Source organism: Enoplosus armatus, chromosome 4 (genome assembly GCF_043641665.1).
Source record: "Enoplosus armatus isolate fEnoArm2 chromosome 4, fEnoArm2.hap1, whole genome shotgun sequence".
In the NCBI taxonomy this organism is placed as follows: Eukaryota; Metazoa; Chordata; class Actinopteri; order Centrarchiformes; family Enoplosidae; genus Enoplosus; species Enoplosus armatus.
In genome coordinates this window covers 23,564,514-23,588,776 of record NC_092183.1, presented here as the reverse complement: position 1 = coordinate 23,588,776, position 24,263 = coordinate 23,564,514, and the positions used below count along the sequence as shown (strand labels likewise).

Genomic DNA, 24,263 nt, shown 5'->3' with positions numbered 1-24,263 from the left:
TGCACTATACTTGAGTATTTCCATTCCATGCAACTTCGTACTTCTACTCCACTTCCACTACATTTCAGGGGGAAAAACAATACTACATTTATCCGACAGAATGTAACTGGTGACTTTACAGACTCAGACATAAAATCCACAACTGAAATATGATGCATTATTTTAGCGTCCAAAGTAGTACAAAGTACTTTGGACGAACCAAACTGAATACATTGTGCTGATAATACTTTAGGTAGAATTGTGAATGCTGGATTGTCAATATCGTCTACTGCCGCCAAATACCAGCACTTTCAATTACAGACAGGGTGAGGAATCCATGCATTTTGTTTATTTATTTGTGGATGCCTTTTATGGTATAATCGTATATACAGTTCACGCATGCTGGGATTAAACTTAACGCAACATTCAATATTTATAAGACGACAAGCCTTGAGATGGCTATGTTGTTTTGATGCTGTTTTCAAACTCTGCGAGCTGGGATCAAATTTGGGCCGTTTTGTGGCAATGTCAAATCAGAGGGCGTATGTCAACTACGGAGGAATGGATAGGGGAGAGTGTCAGGGTTCCATATCAAAACCACGCTGTTGGGACATTCTGGGCCTCAGCGCAGTCTGAAAACGCTCCTGCATTTTGAAGTCTCACTTTATAAGCATTCAACAACCCAATAATAATTATGACTTTGGGAAGTTTGGAATGTCAGGAGTTATTTCAGCTGGTTTTCAGTGCACTATTCAGTATAATGCAGTCCCAAGGCAGCCCCTGCAACTGACTCACTGACAACAAAATGTTAAACTTAATAAAGATTGTGTTTGTGAGTGCTTTGGCTTCTCGGCTTTTTCCAAGCCAGAAGGCGAAACACTGCGTGTGTGTGTGTGTGTGTGTGTGTAAGCAGGCAGCGTCAGTACCCACGGCCCCACCCAGATAAATACTGTAATCACCAGCAGCCACCGGCCTCTCGTTCCATCCTTTACATACACACATCACACTGTCACACGTTGGTAGACTAAACCCTCACTCCTTCCCTCGTGTTTGGGTTCACAGTCGCTGCTTCGGAGATCGGAACTAAGTGTCTATTCTCGGCGCTCTCAGCCACACTGTTATGTGTGATTGCCCCAGCGGTGAAGCCAAGTGCTCATCAAGACTTTAACAATAGCTGGCTTTCTGACACGAGGAAGAAAATTATCTTTGTTTATGAATAATTTCCTCACGGCCCCCTCTTGACAGTAGAGCAAATAAATAATACTTGTCACGATGTATTATTTTCTACAGTGAAGTGTGGTATGGAAGCAGCGAGACCTGGCGTTTTGGTGTGAGTGATGGAAATACCGCAGATGTTCATGAAGTTGCTCTCCCGATCCTTTTAGATCCAGCATGCGGCGCGCTCGATCGAGGCATTTTCACTCAACATTGATGGAGGACTGGTCTTCGTTCATACTCAAGAAACTGAAACAACAGGGGGGCCGCAGGGGGGACTTCCCATGATGCACTGACATGCCTGACTCTCATCGCCACAATTATTATTATTAGTCATAGTTCTGTTGTTATTAAAGCTGTTTTCGCTATTATTAGTCATAGATGGCCGCCCACCTAGAGTCTGGTTTTTGCCTCTTAAAAGGACGTTTTTCCTCGCCGCTGTCGCCAAAGTGCTTGCTCATGATGGGAACTGTTGGGTCCGAGGTATCATATTGTATGGTTGTATACAGTATGTGGTCGTGCAGTTGATTTATTTATCTGCCATTTCTATAACCTTTAGAGGCAGTTTCTCCGTACTTTTCCATAATGTCATTATTCCTGTTCATGATCATGGGGAACTGGAACCTATGGGACCTGCATGGGGTGAAAGGCAGGAAAACGCCCTGGACAAGTCTCTTGCGGGGCTAGGTGAACTCTTTTACAGCCAGAGGCAAATTAGACTCTCCAGTTTATCCGAGCTGCACATCTTTGAATTGTTGGATAACACGATCAGAATATACGCAAAAACACTGGCAAAAAAGTTGAACCAGGCTCAAATTACTGCTGCAACACAACTGGCAACATACTGGGTTGGTCCATCCAAGTGCAGGCGCACATTACTCGTAGATCAATTTATAACTCGAACGCTGTATTTAACGAAGAGTTGTTCTTGGCCTGAATCCCCCACTAAGTCGCTGTGCCATCTCCACAGTAAAGGGAAAGGGCACTCCACCGATTTCACACGAGGAGTCAGTTTTCATGAGAAAAGAACAGGAGAAGCTGTGGGTCTTTTTCAGGGAACCACTCTTGGCCAAGGACTGTCCTTTACTAACAGAACTTTACAGAAGTCTGACACACTGTGGCTCAGTGGGTAGCATTGTTGGGCAACTTCAGCAACAGTACATGACCTATAGTGACAAGAGGGAGGTTTGGCAGATTACGTGTTATTTTGCTTTGAAAAATGACATTTAAAAAAAAAAAATTCAACACTGTCAAAAGCTTTAATTACTTTAACTACTTTCTACCAAAACATATAGCCTATAGTAGTCCACATTAGACTGACTCTGCATCCAACAGATTTTGATCTAAATAATAACTGCAAACTCACGACCAATTCTGAGTTTGTGAAAGGAAATATGACATTACACTCTATGCCATTGTGCTTATCTGTTGTTTATGCTCTGCTCATTATATGTGATGAAATTTGCCTGCAGTCATGGCCCGGGGCTATGGCTGCCCTAGAGACAAAGGAAGACGGGCTGCCACCATCATGTTTAACCACCCCTGACACATCATCGCCCTTATTGTGCCTCTCAATCTGAACACACACACACACACACACGCAGCAGCAGCAGCAGCAGCAGCAGTCCAGAGCAGCAGTGCTGGAGCACCATCTGTCAGCCTGGTGTCAAGTGGCCCTTGTCTCCAGTGATTATGAGAGCTCCTGCTGCCTCAGGTGGTCCATGGACCAGCTCACCCATCTAGAGAGGCCAGGCCAGGCCATATGGTCTGTGGGGCACAAGGGGGCACCCAGGGGAGGCGGCTCCCACTGGACAGACAACATCCACAGCCTACGCCTGCGACTGTCTGCTGAAATGTCCCAGTCAGGCCTGAAATGACAGTGAAGGACTTGACAGACATCATTCAGAGTTTCTGAGAGAAGCCGAGGAGGACCGGAATGGGGGGGGAGGTCACTCCGGTCAAGGCCAGCTTTTTATGACCGAAGATATGACCGAATTAGACAATTCTTCAGGAGAAGGCACGTAAGTCTGTATGTGCAAAATATGATCATGGATATTTGACTGAATACCCCCCAAAAAGGATTTTTTTTTGTGGAAGAGTAGGACTACATATCTTTGTTTGAACACGTTCAAAAGACCATGTCATGATATAGTCATGTATACATTTTGGACGTGCTTTCCTTCCTTTAAAACAAATAGTTGGATGCTGCTTATTTCAGTGCAGCATGAAAATCAACTTGTACATATATACATAAATTATATATACCCGAAAACTTCCCTCCATTGCTTCCCACATATGGGAGTGTAGTTGTATGGTCTCTATGTGGTTCATTTATACATCACACCAAGTGCCCAGCCAGACCTGCATTTATAACGGAGAAATTATGGACCAGTTAATTCATTTCAATGGAATCACTGCGGTCCATTCAGTCAAGTCGATTTGCCTTCACACACAATTCAGCTTTGGTGAACTTAGACACAAGAATGTGTGCTGTCTGTTGATTGCTGCAAACTAATGTGATTTAGCAGTGCGTATTTCTAAACAAAGTTACAATTAATCATATTAACCCAAGTGCTAAACAGAGAGCGTGGGAATTTTTGATGACCCTAGGAGTTTAGGAGTTCATGTTCACATCGGACTATTCTGCCGTGGACGATTTATGTTCAATGCCAGCGTTCAGTGCCAATGGTGTAGCGTGGAGGTCAAGGTAGTGGATGGGTAAGCACAGCTGACTTGGAGTTGGAGTTTGTATCCCATTCACAGACCAGCAATTCATGTTTGCTTTTTAAACCTTAACCAAGATCACCAACGTTAAGCGATAAGTCTGGTGATATTCGACATGTTTCTTACTGTCGGCAAATCTCCTGAAAAGACCAAAACCAATAAGGAATGCATCCTACCAACAAGTATTGCGTGTGTCTCCAAGGCCTGATATACCTTCTTCCTCTGTGCCATGTAGCTCCATTGTTGTCCAAAAGCTATTAAAAGCATCTGGGTGACATGCTCCTTCATTACCATAAACACACACACTGTAGTCTATTTTGACTAAATCCCACGTACACCGCCCTGCTGCCAGAAATATTCACCAAATGGACCAAATGTGACCGCTGCAGAAAATGGTGCCCGACAAATATTCCCTCCTGTCTGAGTAACGTTTGGAAAAAATAAAACTACAGGGGCAATCTGTTTTAGGTTTTTTTTTAGGTTGAAAAGCGCTATATAAGTGTGATCATTTACCATTTACCAATAAAACCCCCAAATATACACAGGTTACAAGTTACTACCAATTATTTATGTTATATAAATTTCAAAAGTGTGACAATTCTATTTGAAATGCAGTCAGAGAGCTGGGTGGAAACGTTTCTGTCAAGGTTTCCCTTGAATGTTTTTGCGTTTGAACTTGTGTTGTTGATGAAGGAAATTAGGTTTCACTGGGTGACAAATTACAAGGCTATCAGATCCATTGGTTTGCATGATTTTCCTCTTCAACAGTCAACCTTTCATAATTAACAGTCTCTTTCACTACATGCCAAACTGTAATCAGAACAGCTTACAGGAATACAGGCATGTAAATAGGTATTTTCTATATTTGTCCCATACCCTAATATACAGTATGTGTGGGGGTCAATAGGATAATAATAGTAATGAGAATAGGTTTAATCCGTACAGCACTTTTCATTCATCATTTACGAAATCTGTTACATAATCTAGATGACCAACAGTATGTGGACACCCCAACATTCCACCTATATACGAATGTGATTCCAAACCATGGGCATTAAGGTGCAGCTGTAAAAGTCTCCATTATGCAGGGACTTGCTCCCGTTTAGAGACAAGAGCATCGGTGAGGTCCAAACACAGATGTTGGGGACAATAAGGTCTGGCTCATGGTCAGCATTCCAATTCGTCCCAAAGGTGTTGAATGGGGTTGAGGTCAGGTAGTTCTTCCACACCAAATCAGGAAATCCATTTCTGGGAAAACCACCTGGTTTAGTGAATGGGGGACATTGTCATGTTGAAACAGGGAAGGGCCAAACGCAAACTGTTGCCACAAAGTTTGAAACACACTATCGTCCAAACATATCATTTGATTGTGTGTAACTGTCAAGTGATTGCACAGCTTTGGGGTCCTAACAGTAAAATGTTCATTCACCTTTAGTCTTTAAAGTAGTTCTTGGGACAAGAAAGCGCCCAGTCGCACATTTCTCCCCACCTCATCTCATAAGGACTTCAAAAGGCAGAAACATATTCAGGCACTGAGACCAGACATACACCTTCCTTATTTTCCCTCTTTTCCTTGACAGTGCTTATCTAATACCCTACTCTACCGTATTCTACTCACTCGATTCTCTGTAATCTGTAATAACAACTGTGACATATCTGAAATTCTGTTGAATTCTATTCTCTTCTATTCTGGTCTTGTCTAGTCTATTACCGGTGTGTCTGTGAGAGCTCTCCATGCAGATTATTGACCATGAATAAGGGACAGACTGTGGGACTCAGCCACTCTGTGCACATACTTACAGACTAATAGTTTCATAGGTTCCATGGATCCGCGTCATTGCCAAAATTATATTCTGGCACTGGATAGGTTGGACGATACTGAAAAAGAGGTATAAATAACAGACAACCTCCCACATGGCCGCTACAAAAACAACCTAAGATTTAGGCAAATATACTACTTATTTAGGAAAGACTGTCATGGTTAACTTTTTGTAGGAGATGGGAGACAAAACATGGTCTTCTTTGTCAAAATGACCCTGACTTCTGTGATGGTAAATGCTTGCGCAAATATGGTGTGATTAGGAAAAGATCACAATTGAAGTCTGAATTGTTATGGGACACCACCCTGACCTCGGCACCCTTACTCTCTGGTTTACTGCATACTCACTGCAGTGTCTCAGGACCACAACATAGACACATGCACGGACATGGAAAATGACACTCAGGATTACTATAAGGACATTCCAATAAGAATCAATTAGAAGCCCTGGGTTAATGGGGTGGTCCGTGCATGGAGCATGGTGCCATCTCAGGTGATTTGGATGAACACAGGAAGTCGAGGTATCCACTCTGGAGAGACTCAGGCTCAGAGACCAAGGGGCTCTGTGATTGGATCCAGAACTTCCTGACGGGCAGACCCCAGGCTGTGCGGATGGACAGCACCACATCCTCCGCCTTGACTCTCAACACCGGCGCGCCTCCGGGCTGCGTGCTCAGCCCTCTCTGTACCCCCTGTTCACACATGACTGCGTGGCCACCCACAGCTTCAGCGCCATCATTAAATCGTCATCGGCCTGATCACCGGTGATGACAAGACGGCCTACAGAGAGGAGGTCAGACCCCTGGCATTTTGGATTTTGGTGCCAGGACAGCAACCTCCATCTCAATGTCAACAAAACAGAAGAGCTGATTGTGGACTAGGCTACAGGAAGTGATAGACAGAAGGACATGCCCCCATCACCATCAATGGGACTATGATGGAGAGAGGACCTGAGCTGAGACTCACCACACTGACACCATCAGAAAAACAGCAAGACCACGGCTCTTCTTGAGGAGGCTCACCATGGACTCCAGGATACTCCGCAACTTCCACAGGTGCACCATTGATCATTGACATCACCCAGATGGAGCTGCCATCCATAGAGGATCTCTACACCCAGCTGTGCAACAAACTGCTCTGCCTGCCGCCGTCTGGCAGACAGTACCACGGCATCTGGACCGGTACCACCAGGCTCAGGCCACAAGACTGCTGAACTCTTGAGCTCTCAAGCTCATTACTGTCACTTTACTTGCACCGCATTGGTACATTTTACCGTATACTACTTTATTTAATGTTATCCTGTTTACACCTACACACACCACAGTCTACATATATATTCATTTTACTGCTGTTTACAAGCACAAACCATCACAGTGTATATGTTTATATTCTGTTCCTACCTGTCCATAACCGGTTCTCATTAAGCATATACATTAGGTACATTACTGCACAACCTGTCTACATGACAGTTGATTCATTTCATCACTGCTGTACACCAGTCCACCTCAGTATTTAATTTTATTGTCTATTCTATTTTATTCCTACATTTTAACGTCACTGTAATTGTTGTGCCTATGGCAAATAAAGAACTCGGTGACTTAATGACATAAAGGGACACACTGCTTCCAGCACTGACACTCAAAGTTTGTCGGGCACGAATTGTGTCCGCCATTGAACATAAGTAATTCGTTCATCTCATGAGGACAGCAATATTCTATTGATATATCACCTGGCTCTAGTCTAGTCTGGCTCTAGATGGTATGATTTTTGGGAAATCAAAACTGGAAGTGAAAAGTCAAAATGTGAAGCCTCAATTAGCAACAAGCAAGCTGTCCGAAGATGCCTTAGGGCCGTTTGCATTGTCTCATTGTCCCAGTGTCTACTGTGGTGTTCAATGGTGGGCCTTGATTCACCACTCAGTGAGGCTTCAGTGGTCTCTCACCCATAAATTCCCCAATGACCAATCATGGTGGTCTCATTTATGGGTGACCGGCATTTATTGTTTTATAATGAGAGTCAGAATGATGAGAATAGCTCTCGACTTTCATTCCAAATGCTTAGTTTGGTGGATTACTCTGAGATTTCGGCCAAACAAGGAAGACCATCACGGTTCGTCACAGACAGAACTGACACAAAACCAGAGTCAGGTAATAATATCAATTAATTAATTAATTAATTAATTAATTAAAGTTTTACATAATTATATATTGTAGAGCTTTTTGCGTCACCACAAAAAAAAACTGTTTACACATTTAAAATGTATAAAAGACATGTCTATCTATCTATCTATCTATCTATCTATCTATCTATCTATATGTTTTTATGGCTGCACCATGGAAATAGCGTAGAAGTCTTGTGCACCATTTTATACAAATCCTTTGATAGCCTTATTAATGCTTAAATGTATTTCACAGAATGTATCCTAATGTGTGCTGTCTCAAAAATGAGACTGTTTTAAAATGAGTTATGGTTGCAGAAGGCCTTTTTTTTTTTCTTTTTTTCTTTTTCACGAGGCTCTAAACATATTCCATTTCCCACCTTTAAACAGCATAACCGAAAAGACTGCTAGAGGTGTCCTCTGTCTGTCTGTCTGTCTGTCTGTCTGCTGCTGCTGCTGCTGCTGACGCTGATGGTGTGTTTACGGCGTGAGTAGGTTACTAACACAAGAGGGCGTGTTGGTGTGTGTCAGAGCCGGCTCCCGAGGGGTCCTGGCCTGTCAGCGCTCTCATTTGGGGGCTCGCACCGATCAAGCCGATCAACCGATCCCCTTGCCTGCATAAAACCACGCATCTCCACGTTTTTGGTGGATTTGTTTGTTTTTTTTTCGTTAGGTTTTAAGACTGGATGAGGATCCCATTATGATTCAGGTTTGCTTTTTCAACGTGATCTCTCTCAACAAACGCGTCGTCCCCAGAGTTTCTTGAGTTTCTGCAAAAGTTAACACAGAGGTGAGGCAAGGTTATCATCTGACAGCAGCACCCGGCACCCTTTAACTATGTCGGCACTATAGACTTTGTAATATGTGCTGCAATATGTTTTATGTCATGTGTCAAGCGCTGCTGATCCAGTAGAATAAAGCCTAAATCCATCTCCTGTCCGAGAGCGCATGTCCAGGAATTTTCCTCTATGGCCTACTGTGTGTTTAGTTAAGATTAAAAGTAAAAAAATATACATATATATATATATACATATATTTATGGATGAAGTGTGTGTGTCTTCCTTTATGGAAAACACTCAGTCTACCGTGTAAACAATAGTCCACTCAGCACCAACAGCAGACTAAAAAAATGAGAAAAAAAATGTACAGAACAGAAAAGAGCAAAGCAAAGCTGGAAAACAAATGATATGCAGCAATAAGTGTGCCAGTGTGTGTGTGTGTGTGTGTGTGTGTGTGTGTGTGTGCGGTGGTTCGCGCTGGCCAGGGTCTACAGAGCCAATCAGCTGCTCATGCAGATGACGCGCTGCTGTCCTACGTCAGCCCCCGCCGCTTGTCGGGATCAGAGCTCCACGCACACACCGGCAACAAACACATACACGCGCACTCCCTCTCCGAGCCGGACAGCACAGCCCCCCTTTGGCTCGGCAGCCCGGGCAGCGGAGGACACACCGAGGCTTCCAGGCGCCGCAGCCCGCTGTGACAGTGGACCTAACGTCGCCTTACTTTGTGGACATGGGAGACATGGGGGATCCGCCGAAAAGTAAGGAAAGCCGCGCGGTGCCGGGGTGCGACTCTGGACCTAAACGCATCCCAACTTGAGAGTTGAATTAGTTGTGTTGCGGTGCCTGCGGACAGAACACATTTTCTTGGCCTGTTAAAGTTATTGGTAGCCAAGCATAAAATACAGAATTGTATTTTTTTTTTTGCGTCAGTGGAGCTTTAAGACTTCTTTATTCAAGCTTAAAAAAAACAATAACATTCTAGTAGTAATAATAATAATAATGATAATAATAATAATGAGGATGATGATGCAGATGAGGATGGTGGCTGTTGCTGTTATTATTAGTCTTAAATGAAGGCCATTATTATATTAGCTGATTCAGTCAGCGGACGGTCGCTGAGCTGTGTGTGTGTGTGTGTGCGTGATGTGTGATTGTGTCCCCGCTCGTCTTCCAGAGAAGCGGCTGGTGTCTCTGTGCGTGGGCTGCGGGAACCAGATCCACGACCAGTACATCCTGCGGGTCTCCCCGGACCTGGAGTGGCACGCCGCCTGTCTCAAATGCGCGGAGTGCAGCCAGTACCTGGACGAGTCGTGCACGTGCTTCGTCAGGGACGGAAAGACTTACTGTAAACGGGACTACATCAGGTAGGACTTCCCCCGGGGGACGGGACGGGACGGGACGGGACGACTGCAGGAGCTGGGAGCCGCGCGGCCATTGGGATTATTATTTTTGCAATGTCACATTATGAGAACATGTTGGACCCATTCAGGCCGCGCGGAGCCCTCAGAATATTACGCTCATAATGATATTTGCCGCTGCGGCGACTTCTTGCAGACATCCTTAGAGGAAATGTCAGTAATTGCAATTGTTTTCTTGTTTTGTTTTTTTTTGCAACATAGTAACAAAGCACGTCATTACTCATTTATTAATCAATGACTCCGATCAGACCGTTGCTTTGTGCCAGGCGGACCTGTAGAACCTGACTTGGGCTATTTTTCTTTTCTTTTTTTTTTTTTTTAATAAGGTACACCCTCACTTTTTTGATGTGGGGTTTGGGGTTGGGGGGGGGGGGGTTTATTACAGCAATTAATTCCATAACAGCTTGAGAAAAAACAAACTAACCCCCCAATCCTATTGAAGTTGCACTAGAATAATTCACGTGGTAGTTCCCTGGAATTGTATTATCTCGAGGTGTATCATCAACAGCGTGTGCTGCTGCTGCTAATGTGCTACTAATACTAATACTCACAGTATTAATCATAATAATAATAATAATAATAATAATAATAATAATAAGAAATATAATTAATAATAACACATGGAAATATTGTTCTACAATTATCATAACTTATATACAGACATGTTCTGATAGCTTATTAGAAAGGTCAATATTTTGATATAATAATTAATAGCTTCTTCTTCTTCTTCCTATTATTATTATTATTATTAGTAGTAGTAGTAGTAGTAGTAGTAAGACAGATTATCGTTAACAAATTACAAATGATCATTCTGTATTATAAAATATAATTACATGTGTGTTAGTGGCGGGGCTGCCGGCAGTCAAACTGATCGGACCGTGTGTGTATGTTTGTGTGTGTGCGTGTGTGTGTGTGTGCGCGCGCCCGCCCCGCAGGTTATACGGGATCAAATGCGCGAAATGCAACATCGGCTTCAGCAAGAACGACTTCGTGATGCGGGCCCGCTCCAAGGTCTACCACATCGAGTGTTTCCGCTGCGTGGCCTGCAGCCGGCAGCTCATCCCGGGGGACGAGTTCGCGCTGCGGGAGGACGGGCTCTTCTGCCGGGCCGACCACGACGTGGTGGAGCGGGCCAGCCTGGGCCCCGGGGACCCGCTCAGCCCGCTGCACCCCGCCAGACCGCTGCAGATGGCAGGTAAAGTCCCTGCAGAGCCGCGAGGACTGTTGCTGTCTATTCGCAAAACGTAGTTTAAACCTGCTCGGCTGCGTCTGGCTCTGACTTCTTTTCCCAAAGTTCTGAAGCCCCCCTTTTTTTCCCCCCCGTCATTGGATTTTGGTCAGGTGCTCCTTATGAGCGGATTCTTCGAGTTGCCTCTCCAGTGGTGTTTCATGTGCACCTCTTGTGTTTCACGTTGCCACTTGAGTTTTAGGCGCAGTGTTCCGCAGACTTTGGGTTGGTTTGATCTGTATTTCAGTGTCGCCTAAATGGCATGTAGTCCCGGGAAACTGGTTCCATGGTGGAGCTTTTCTGCTTTTTTTTTTCCTGAATTGACTCGTGGAGGTATATCTGTTGTTGGACTTGGTTCTGGTTTCTCCTCTTTTACATTTTTTTTTGTTTGTGTGTGTGTGTGTGCCTGCCTGCATACCACTGCAGCCAGGCTCGGTAGATTAGATACAGTGGAGCGCGCTGCCGTCAGAAATACACCCCCTTATCACTGCTGGAGGAGGGCTGTGCGGGTGCGGGATGCATTCTGGTCTTGCATGGTCTGGAATAGGTTGGAGGTCTCTCTCTAGCGAGTTGCCCCGCCGTTGTTTTAAATGGAAACACTCATCTTGTCTGTCCACATCATTTCCTTTTATCTTTCTCTGGGTCTCTGCAGACAGATCAATTGATTTTCCCCCCCCAATCCCCATCCCCCCCACCCCCACCCCCACCCCCACCACCACCCCGTCCTTTCTCAACAGCAGAACCAATCTCGGCCCGGCAGCCCGCGTTGCGGCCTCACGTCCACAAGCAGCCGGAGAAGACCACCCGGGTCCGGACGGTGCTCAACGAGAAGCAGCTGCACACGCTGCGGACCTGCTACAACGCCAACCCGAGGCCCGACGCCCTCATGAAGGAGCAGCTGGTGGAGATGACCGGCCTCAGTCCGCGCGTGATCCGCGTCTGGTTCCAGAACAAGCGGTGCAAAGACAAGAAGAGGAGCCTGCTGATGAAGCAACTGCAGCAGCAGCAGCCCAACGACAAGACGGTAAGAAAGGGGGGACGGGACAGACCCCCGAGCTGCGCAAACCCCTTCCAACCGTGCATATTCAGACTCACGCGTGGAATTGACGTTCAGTCAAAACGTATGCATTGTGTTCTTTGACCCCAAATGTTGCAAGCCTGCCCTCCCCTGTGTTATTAATTAAGACGTTTAACCCCCGTTAGCAAATTGAAGGTGGCCTCCATTTAAGCGCCATGAACCAATGAGCTTGCAGAGAAAGTGCAGTTTTATTCTTAAAGCCCCCCAAAATCCACACACGTGTCTCAGAGTAGATGACTGGGGGGGGGGGGGGCCTTGAGCTGTGTTTTTTTTTTTTTAAGGGCAAGAGGAGCCACGGGGGCTATGAGGTCAAACCTGCGCCGAAGTTTTCCACCATAAACACGCAAACACGCGAATGTTTCTGCATTGCGTGTTTGTTTGTTTGTTTGCTTGATTATTGATCGTCCTGCTGATGGACTGGTGGATTAATTTCATGATGCCACCCCCCCCCCCCCAGACACACATACACGCACACACACTCACCCAGCCACCCACACCCATCCATCCATCCGTAATCACCCACAGTGAATGATGTGTGTACTATCGGAGGGGGGGTGCTGACCGCGGCGACTCGTCCTCTTTGCAGAACATCCAGGGAATGACGGGAACCCCGATGGTGGCGGCCAGCCCGGAACGGCACGACGGCGGCATCCAGGCCAACCCGGTGGAGGTGCAGAGCTACCAGCCGCCCTGGAAGGTCCTCAGCGACTTCGCCCTGCAGAGCGACATCGACCAGCCGGCCTTCCAACAACTGGTTCGTCGTTTATTTATTCATTTATCTATTTACAATATTAAATGTGATATTTCTGTTCCGAACACGCGGCGTGCAGCGGGTCCCTCCAATTTTATCTATTTTAAAAATAGCAATTTGGCCGCGCGGATATGCGCTTCTGGCTCGCTCTGGTGAGTTAGGGTTCAGACTATCACGGGCCACTAAGATTCTGTATTGACACCAATATTTACAAAATGAACTTGGCTGCTCCTCCACAGACTGAGCCGCTGAGCTGCAGAGGTTTTTCTTAGTTTTCTGACACTGTTTAATTAAAAAAAAAAATAAATAAAAAAAAAGTGAGAGAAAGAGTGACCCTGGACTTGGAACACCCCCCCCCCCCCTCTCTCCCCCGTCAGTCATCTAGTTCTTTCTGTTAAATTCACATTCACGGATAGACTGTAAGGCCTGTTCTCGGCGCGGCCTCGGATCCTCTGTGAGATAAATAACACGTTGAGGGGATTATTAGCGTTTTATGGCAAGGGCTGGTGTGTGACACGCGATGCCATCATCCGTTATTTTTGGTTGTGTGTGTGTGTGTCAGTAATTGTGTTAGTTATGGATTGAGTAAACTATTGAGGAACTATGTAACTATTTCAGCTGGAGACCAGGGTTAAGATCTCAGCTAAATAAAGAAAGGAACCCAGCAGAGGCACCAGCTATGGTTCTATTTTTATTTTCATTTTATTTTATTATTATTATTATTATTTTTTAATCCCATTTACTTTACAATCACTTGAAGGCACACACACGCGCGTTTTAGAGGCTTGGATGTGTGTGTGTGTGTGTGTTCTCTCCAACCTTCCGGGCGGCCACTGGCGTCCCCTTTATTTACTTTTACAACCATCACAAGACTTTTTAATCTTCAGCAATAATAGATAATCCACCATTTGCGAGCTCATGTTCATACAGCGCATGTAGAGCACAGGCAGTGTAAGGAACACATCGGTTTGTGTGGTGTATCCAGATGTTTCTGACCGCTGCTTGATGTGCCCCCCCTTTGCAGGTCAGTTTCTCAGAGGGAGGACCGGGTTCGAACTCGACGGGCAGCGAGGTAGCGTCCATGTCGTCTCAGCTTCCAGACACGCCGAACAGCATGGTATCCAGCCCCATCGAGGCTTGATCGAGACTTGAGCAGACGCCGCGTGGACGGAACTGAACTGAACTCTGAACACAGCCCCCCCCCCCCCCGCCCCCTTACCGCCCTGTTCATCCCATCCCTTCCCGACTGCACCAAACAACAAACAACCCCCCCTACCCCACCCACCCACCCAATCCCCCCCCCCCCCCCCCCCCCCCCCGCGCCCCGCGCCCTCTGGTTGTATATTTGACACTGTGAAGACAATCATGGGATTTTTTTTTCCTACCACAGCCACCCCATTCTAATGCCCATCCGGAAGGGATACAGAAGGGTGCGTCATCATCGTGGGACCCCGGTGCTGCACGTTCAACACGCCTGGTTACAGTTGCCAAAAACAAAAAACAAAAAAACCCACCACCACCAACAACAACAACAACAACAACAACAACAAAAAAGAGACACACGAACCTGACTCCATCGATAAGTGGGACCTCTGAACAAGGAGAGAAATCTAAATATCCTATACTTGCGAAATGCTACTTTGAATAGAGAAAAAACAACAACGACTGGTGATTTTTTATTTTTTATTTTATTTTTTTTAATTCGACACACGCACCATCGTCGTCATATAACGAGACCATGTTGGAAGGGGGAACAGCACCGCAGCATCTTCATTTAATTACACGATTTCCTTCATGACCCGAGTACTAAAGCATTTGCAACAAGGTATACCTCTATTTTGCCACAAGCTTCGTGGGACATTTGTGTGAGTTAAGTGTCCGTCCGAGATTTTTTTTGTTTTTTTTGTTTTTTTTTTCTTTTCCCAAAGATGTGTATAATTAATAATAAGTTAAAAAAAAAAAAAAAAAAAAAAAAAAAAAGATACCGTTAGCTCTGGAAGAAAAATGTTTCGTTTGTTCCCGTGCAACAACAAACAATTATTTATTATTTATTGTCGACAAAAATTTGCCACCTTTTGTGTAACTTTCTTAACTGAAGTAAAAAAAAAAAAAAAAAAAAAGAAAAGAAACAACAACAAAAAAAGACTGGAGTTTGTTTCTGTGGGTTTTCTATCGCAGTTGAATGTTTGGGTCATTTACAACAACAGGATCACGAGGAGAGTTTGACAATCTTTCAAGGTTTTTTTTTTTTTCTTCTTCTTTTGTCTTTTGCGCATATTTACACACGAGGCGGGAACATCAGATCTATTAAGCGGCTTGGTGGATATCCTGCGCTTAATAGGGTGTCATGTTGGTGCAGATGCTGTCTCAGTTTACTCATGGGCACTGGCTACTTTTGCTTTAGAAACAAACTCCACCGGCAAAACTACTTACTGACTTCTACTCTTATTCTCTTGAGAGAGAGAAAAAAAAAATCTGACAGTAAAATTATTTCAAACTGATGATGAATCCGTTTTTTTTTTTTTTTAAGGAAATGTTTAGAACTAAATATCATCATTTGTCTTCATTTTCACAAGGCAGAGACTAGAGCGATAATAATGGCGCGCGGTGGCAACAGTATTTCATGTTTGCTTGTTTGTTTGTTTTTAAAGAAACATCTGAAAAAGATAGCTTGTTCCTGGCCCTGTGGCTTTGTGTCACCAATGTGCCATCGTATATTTAATATTAGACACAAATGGCAATATGTAGTCTGAGTTCATAGGATTTAAGTGCCTAACCCTCTCTGTCTCACAGAGGAATGATACACGTGTTGGCCGCCGGGATTTTTGAGTTTTAATAGCAAAGCTTTGTCAGAAGTGGGCTGTTTGTATTCTTCAGCTATAAAAAAAAAAAAAAAAAAAAAATGAGGGGTTGATGATGAGAGTGTGGGAGACCCCCACTGATCTGATCCTCTGTGTCAGTATGCAAAACAACACATGTATATATTTGATATTTTATGTTATTTAAAGCTGATTGTTTGTGTGATTATCTGTATGGCCTCACGAGCAGGGAGCTCTTTATTTAAAAAACAACAACAACAACAACAAAAACCCCACACTGAATACCTGATCAGGTTTCAATATGTGTCAAAAAAAAAACAAACCCCCCCCCCCAGATCTGTAAGATTTGTTTGGTTGACAGTCTCCTCACCCTAAACATTACACATCTGTAATTTGGTAAATGGCTCCTCAGTCTGTCCCGGGCCGCAGCTCGGGCCCGGTCCCGGTCCCGGTCCCATGAGAGACCCGTCAACCGTTCTGTTCGGCACGTTGCTCTTGGTCTGCCCCTTGTTTCGCTTCCCCGTTGGTGTCCCAATCTGAGGGGACTCGCTTTTTTTGGGAGGTGGGGGGGGGGGGCTTCGTTGTGGTGGCTGGCTCAGTAGGTGCCCTTCATTTCTTTGGCTATGTTGTTTCAGCCCGTGACCCCTTGAAACGAGGCTCTCGTCAGGCCCGTGCGGGCTTAGATATTCAGGACTCTGCGGAGGCAGGTTGCTGTGGAATGCGTCAGCCTCGTTTTGAACCGCTTTGCTGAATGCGGACAGTTTGATATTGAATAGCCAAATTTGACTAGTGTGTTTTTATTTTTTTTTATTTTTTGACTCATCAATTAGTCGATTTTATTTTGAAATCTGTCAAATTGCCCCTCTGTAGGTAAATGCCCGCATGAAGGGGGGGTTCCTTAAAAATCGACCAAATTGTATTTGTGAATACTCACTGCTTACATTTCAATTTGCCACGAATACAATGCTCAACAAACACACACACACACATAGCTGATTAAGACCAAAACAACCGATTCATCAACAGGGCACTGAACACACCATGGCTCCATTTATATGGCGCTTTTATCCAAAGCGCTTTCCCAAGTCATTCACACACACTTTACACACCGATGGGAGCGAGGGCTTCCATATCTTGCCAAACACTTTTAACATGTGGGCAGGAGGAGGAGGAGGAGAAGGAGGAAGAGGTGGTGGGGGAGTCGAACCGCAGACCCTGTGATCAGAAGAAACATCCACTCCAATTTCTTCTAATTTGTCCAAGAATGTCTTTCCCTCCAGACATTATTAAAAAAAAAAGGATCAGCTGGGTTTTTTTTTGTCATGCCTGCTCCCAGAGAGCTGTACATTGTTGGTGTTTTAGTGGAGAACAGGAGGAGAAAGACTTTATCTTAGATAACATGATGCAGGTTATTATTTTCAAAACAGTGATGGGGAGTAAATGAGCCTTCGTAGCTGGAACTTTCATGTACAACAAAAGGATACGAGCTTTTTATGTAGTTGTCCAGCACACGCAGGCAGGCTTCAGCGAAACCCGGTCGAAAACATGTCATTAATCCGAATTAAGAGAACCAAGAATAGCCTTTTCATTCCCTTCAGTTCATTTCAACAAGGTCGCTTTTGCTGCTGTTTTCACTTTGGCTTGGTTAAGTTTCCACTGCAGAGACTTGTGCGTGCCGCCCGTTCACCAGGAGGTGATGGCACGCTTTACGAAGTATGGAAACTCGTGCTGGCGAAACGAGAAGTGCTCAGCACTGGTGAGTGCCTGTCAGATCCGTGCTGTCGAGTATCTCTGTAAGGTCTCTAATTGTGTTTTTTTGTTTTTTTTTATTTGCTGATTGAAAGACCAGATCTGGCACCAAGTCTGGGGGCAACTACGCGATGAATCAGAGTTGTTGCATAACATAATCATGACAAAGCTACTGAACAAGTGCGAAAGACATATGTGCAATCAATCTGCAAGATGGGATTTGTAGAGCGCACTGGAACACAGACAGGGAGCCTTGGAACAAGTCGAGTGAGCGAGGACAGGGGGGGCTCTATCTTCGTACAAGTGTGTTGCCTCTGGCATTTTCGCTGCATTGAGGAAAATGCCACACACTGCGCCTGTCTGTCTGGTATTTCCACGTCTCGCCATCCCAGAGAGGTGCAGCGGTGGGAGTGTCACTAGCGATCTAGCAGTGCACTGTAATTTTGGTGTCAAGAGTCACTGTATTTTGCACCTTCTGCCTGCTGCTCAGAGCAGGTCAACGGCCCCACTGCACAGTGCACCTGTGCACCCACATACAACCCTTTTTATGTATGCTTTTCTTCTCTGTTTTCACTTTCACTCTACACTTTACAACCAGTAAAAAAACCCCCAAAAAACCCACATTATTGCACTGCAGTAATTTCCAAAAAGCAAAGCTAAACATCTTATTCACAATAGCTTCTATTGTGTAGGTCTCGTCTTTCAGTTCATTGACTCCCCATGCAGCCATTTTAATGTCGGCTGTATGACTAAGTTTTGGTTTAGGTTTAGACCCAAAAACGACTGGGGTTAGGGTTCGAGAAGTATCATGGTTTAGGTTAAAATACGTACCTTGTTCGTGTTTTGGAACCTTCATCGCCGCAGGTCAGAGAATGACAATGGTTAATGGAAGCTGTAGGAAACAACTGTGTCAACGTTGCGTGGGTTTGTAGACCCATCTGTCCACCACAACCCTCCCCCTCCTCACTATGAGTCCATATCAGCTTTATGCTACCTGATCCGAACAGACAAAAGTCACAATTCCCATGTCGCTAGAGGTCGCTTCTCAGACCAAATCAAAGATTAGCCGTGTTGAGCATTTGAACAAACGACTGACCAGGCAAATACCAAAACTGAACGCGATGCTCTTGACTGTACTTTGCATTCTGCACAATAATTCCAACAGTTTGTATTCACTTTCACTCAAATCCAGATAGCGAGAGTAAGAGAGAGACCATGCTAGTGCTTTTTCTGTTGTCTTCAGACTGCCTCAAAGAGCCGAGCCTTCTCATTCATTTCAATCAGGCCGAAACCACCTCAGAGGGCTCTGGCACAAAAAAAAGAAAAAAAGGTCCTGCAAGTCCTGCAGAAACATTGATCCTGGCTCAATATGCAATGCCAATGTCGGCCAATCAAACGCCATGATAAATCAGCATCTGGAAATAACACGACTTGCAGGAAAACAGGAAAAATGATTTCATAGAAGGCAATAGCTACAGTAGCTAACATGGCACATGGAATTTCATGTAGTGACAAATGGCAGCTCATGGCAATCGTAACCCCTGAGTAAATACACCTATACATTTATTCTATATTTTATATTCTATAGGTCCCATATTGTAGAAAGTGAGATGTCTTGTCATGTCTTGTTTGATTCTAAAGCAGCTCTGGGTGCTGTATAAATACTGTGAAAGGATCAAAACGCTCAATCCACTGTGCCTTTAAATGAGCCGACAGGACTTCCGTAAGGTTGTGATGTCACAACTATACAGTCGCCGCCCTCAGCCACGCCCCCCCAGCAGGTCATCTGCTCCAGGCACAGCACCACCCACCAAGTACAGGGACGCTCGTCCACCTGATCAGTCTGTCTAAAGTTATTGGAGCGCTCTGCTCAGGAACTACTCTTCAAGTGTTTGGAGGTTGTTCAGTTTCAGTCTAAAACGGCTTGTTTCAGACAGAGGGGGGGGAACTGAGGGGCTGCAGAAAGGGCCGGGAGAAGATACGTAAGGGCTTTTTTCAACTGTGAATCATGCAAAGCTGCTCTAGCGGAGTCCTAGAATAAAGATATAGAGCTGGAAATGAGCAGAATATGGGACCTTTAAAAGTGAGAAATAACGTGTTTCCATTTTCCAAACACCCTCAACACTAGGAGCATGTATGAAGTTTTGTCAGTAAACTATGTCAGGCGTAAGACATGCCAGATGTCTAGCGCCAAAACTCATATTCCAGTAGATCCCTGCAGTGTATACAGGCAGATTCGTGAAGATCCAGCCGCATGCAAATCTGATCTCGCCTCTGTTTTGTCATCATGTCAACATTTGTTTCTAGTAACATTACTTACGAGTGAGATTTCCCTAACCACCATTTCTACCTTGCATTGCCAGCTGTATGACATTGGCTTTCTCCAGCAAATGAGGGACAGTCAGTTTGAGGCAGCCATTTTTTCCATTCATTTCACTACTTGTGACGTAAAATGAATTTGCAGAGACTTTAGTTAATGGCTGCTATTATTGTTACCAAAGTTACGTTACGTTGTTGCATGGTGATGCAGTGCAGACCTTTCAAATCAATCGGCGCTTTAAATCACACCACACAACAGTTATATAATCATAGTATGACACCATGAAGGGATATTTGCTTTAATATTAATAATTAAGCAATGATATACCCTAATACCTAGTTTTAATAGTAACCATAATGAAAGGAATAGAAAGTCACGGCTGTCTGTGTGGTAGGAAATCTTTGACACCATGGTGTGCTTTGGAAAGCAGAGTTTATGGAAAGAAAATGTAGAATAAAAATGCCCTGATGAAGGCCACACAGTCAAAGGATGCATGCATTCTGTGAAATCAAGTTCATCGTCATTGTCGAAATGTATTAAGACTTGTGAAGCGGAAGTGCTAGCTGAGTTTGTTGAGCCTCCACAGAGTGACTAAGGGAAACGCAGAGACAGACTCTCTGCCCACAGTTGTGCCTCTCCTCTGTTGTATGGATGGGGATCTGGGCAGGGGAAGCTAAGAACCAGGACAAAGAGTCCTGATAACATACCCTACAGGTTTGTCTGGCTCGGGGACTGTATTCAGAGCCGATGGAGAGATGGAACAAAAGCAGCACTGTACCTTGGGCAGGCTGAAGGAAACAATTGTGGGCCTCTGGATGAGACCACATTGAATTGGGATGGGAAATGAGCAAAGGGAACTAACCCTCCCAGCAATCTGGCGCCTGACTCCCAAAAGCCCACCAGGTTAGTAGTGGGAAGTCAGTCAAACTTTGTAAGAGGCTGAATGCAAATGACAACGCTTGTATCAGTTCTATTTACCTCTCTCTGTGTCAATAAAATCATCTCTAATGTTCGCACTGGGACGCACAAGGTGAACCAAATTCACAAAGCGTTCATAATTCAATTTTCAATTCAATTTTATTCATATAGCACCAAGTCACAACAAAAGTCATCTCATGACACTTTACAAATAGAGCACTCTTAAGATTATTTACAGAGACCCAACAGTTCCCACTATGAGCAAGCACTTTGGCGACAGCAGCAAGGAAGAACCTCCCTTTAAGAGGCAGAAACCTCAAACAGAACCAGACTCTAGGTGGGCGGTCATCTGCCTTGACCGGTAGGGTTGAGAGAGGGAGAAAGAGAGAATGAGGGGGGGGGGGCGGGGGGCAGACAGACAGAGAGACAGACAGATGCACAGCAACAAGGGTAATAGCAATAAAGCTGCAAGCAGCGTTGGTCGGGCCCTCGCACCTTTGGGCCCTCGCACCTTTGCACACTCGGGGTGCTGTTTTCTGGAGGTTGGTTGACCCTTATCTTAATTTTCATGAATATTGGACGAAGGAGATGAACGTCTCTTCCTGTGGTGTCCACTATGTGGCGCCAGAGAACACACACAGACTGACCGCTCTTAGAACTTTAGCAAGTGCGTTTACGTTCCTGTATACCAAGAGTAGACCACAGCATGCAAATTTTATGTAAATCGTATGACAATTGTCACACAAGGCTTACTTCCTGTTGCCAATAGGTGGCGTAATGACTATGACTCAAAATTGGCATACAGATGTCTTGAGGCCTGGACTCTCATCAAACGTGAAATTTGGGGAAGATTTGACGATGTACACTGGAGTTCAACAACATCTTCCAGTTTCAAAATGGCCGCCACGCCAGAGCAACATCATTCCACAAAATCTTAAGTTTTTAATAGCTCTTCATCTCGAATTTCGGATTAAGTCTTTTGGAGGAGTTAAAGTATGGAGCCTGGAAATTGCAAAAAAAAAAATGCCATAAAAGTGTACAGTAAATTCAAAATGGCTGACTTCCTGTTGGGTTTAGGTTATGGCTCCAAGAATGGACCACGATACTCGTGCCTACCAAATTTTGTACATCTAGGTGAAACGTACCGCGAGGGCTGCTTTGTTAAACTTTTGTAGGGGGGCGCTATAGAGCCATTTTGCCACACCCATAAAGCATTTTCCACGTCTGAGGTGTGTGCAAAGTTTTGCGAGTTTGTGTTTAGCCCCTCAAGAGGAGGAAAAATAATAACCCCAGCAGTTCCAACAAGGTCCTCACAGGACTTTCCTGCTTGGGTCCTAACTAAATTAATCACAGAAATGTGACTAATAATAGTAATTGTAGTGGTGGGAGTCAAGCAGGCCCGTGGCTGCAGACGGTACACAACAACAAGCCATGGAAGCCTGCGAACCGTAAGCCAGGTGTACCGCAACCGCAATCCACAGGAACCTGCCAGACGAGAAAGCACTTAAAGGTAGTTTCTACACAATGGCCGGAGGAGGCATGTTATATTAATATGCAAATACGGACTAGAGTGATTGGAGCTAGATGGCTTCATTGGACCACCTTTTTGCGAATGTTGTCTTACATATTTGTTTCATAAGCATGAGTAAACAGACAAAAACACAAACAACAGACTGCTCTTTAGCAGTAATGGGTGCTAAAAATATGAAAGTCTAAAAGTCTGTCCTGATGATGGCGCAACTGGAAAGTTAAACTATCAAACAGCATGGACGGATTACGAGACAGTTGGTCCCTGCCCTTGATGGTTGTTCCACTTTGGTAGTTTTACATTTTGTCAAGCAAATTTTAGCAAGGAGGTCACATCCTCGCTGCGAAATTTGCTACGCCTGTTAGTCATACGTTTATAATGTTAACAGAATTCAGCTGATGATGTAGTGCTGTTTTGGCAAAAAAAAAAAACAACGCTGATATTTTGATCTGACAAAAGCACGCTCATTAAAAAGGTATTTTATTGCTTTGTATAACTTCTGTGTCTGACTCTTGCAAAACAGACTATTTGGGGAGTCAACTAGCATAAAAAAAAATATATTGTTAGTCATTCGTCGCGTCATTGTCGGCCCTGGAAAACAGCATGTTTCCCCAAAACGTTCATTTAGTCAGATCTTGGGTTACATGTGCAGCTGGAAATTTTAGCCAAGCCGTTGGGACTAGAAGATATGTCAGGGTGACCGAAATGATTTGCATGGTAGCTTGCCGCCATCTGTGTGTGTGTGCATGAATAAGAGGCAAAATGTCACGCCAAACCCACCCAGTAGATACATTTTTTTTCTGGACCGGCGAGCACAGTTGAACAATGACATCCGAACAATATTATCAGCATCAAATCAGCTCACCGCTGTCAGGTTTCGTTACAACTGTGTACAGTCCTGCTTCACGGCTTCATCCACTGGTCATTTCTCACGTTCTATGTGGCTGAGGGGCAGTTCTGATTGGCTTTGTTTAAAAGACGTTAATTCATGATGCAACTGCATGCTTGTTTAATGCTAATGGCATATTCTCATGTTGACCGAAACTGTGACAATAGAGCAATAAGGTTCTTCATTTTAACTTCTATAACACAGAAAGAGCATAGATGCATCAAATGAAACAATGTTTACAGCAAAGATAGCACAACCCGGGGGGGGGGGGGGGCATAACTGTCTGCACCAGACTAACTCAGATCCATCTGTTCAGAACATAGCTCGCCTTCTCTTTCATGTTTTTTTTTATATCAAAGTTTCATATTGAGGGTTGACTGGGTTTTACGAACAACGTGTTTTGGATTTTTGGACATGCTGCCTCTCAGAAAATTGGAGTGGTCTTTTCATGAAAGATCAAGTCAAATCTGGGTACGCTTATTTGAGAATTGTTTTTTTCGAGAACCAGTGTTTACACTGGGCACTGTCTTGGCATGTTAAACCAACAGTCAAGGGGAATGCAGGTACATTTCCTTACTTCACTCTAAAAGCACGGCTCTCTCTGTAAACACTCATTAGGAAGATTCTTATTTGGGGGTGAAATAATTAATTCCTACAAGCAAATAGTTGTTTTCAACATCCGATATTTTATTTTATATGGTACAAACCAAAATTAAGAACATTGTCTTCTTATAAAATGTAATGCAATAAAGAAAGAACCCTTGAGCATCACCATTAGTTTAGAAACTGGTATGGTTAAAGGATGAGTGTTTTACATTTTTCTTCTGGTCAACAAATCTCATCAAAAGACCCAAAGCAATGACCAAGTATTGTGTGTGTATCACAGCC

General features: G+C 44.4%; 1 protein-coding gene across 1 annotated transcript; it reads left to right on the top strand.

Moving 5' to 3' along the window:
* Window positions 1-9,404: 9,404 nt before the first annotated feature.
* Window positions 9,405-14,293, top strand: isl1a (ISL LIM homeobox 1a). Its single transcript, XM_070904570.1, has 6 exons — window positions 9,405-9,435; window positions 9,852-10,041; window positions 11,031-11,290; window positions 12,061-12,347; window positions 12,988-13,155; window positions 14,177-14,293. The coding sequence occupies exons 1-6, from the start codon at window positions 9,408-9,410 to the stop codon at window positions 14,291-14,293; spliced, it is 1,050 nt and encodes a 349-aa protein (XP_070760671.1). The 5' UTR covers window positions 9,405-9,407.
* The last annotated feature ends 9,970 nt before the right edge of the window (window positions 14,294-24,263 follow it).

Excerpts from the sequence above, each read along its gene's own strand:
- isl1a (XM_070904570.1), top strand. The coding sequence starts at position 9,408 with ATGGGAGACATGGGGGATCCGCCGAAAA. Across the intron at positions 11,291-12,060 it reads CAGACCGCTGCAGATGGCAG|CAGAACCAATCTCGGCCCGG; the intron begins GTAAAGTCCCTG and ends CTTTCTCAACAG. Across the intron at positions 13,156-14,176 it reads AGCCGGCCTTCCAACAACTG|GTCAGTTTCTCAGAGGGAGG; the intron begins GTTCGTCGTTTA and ends CCCCCTTTGCAG.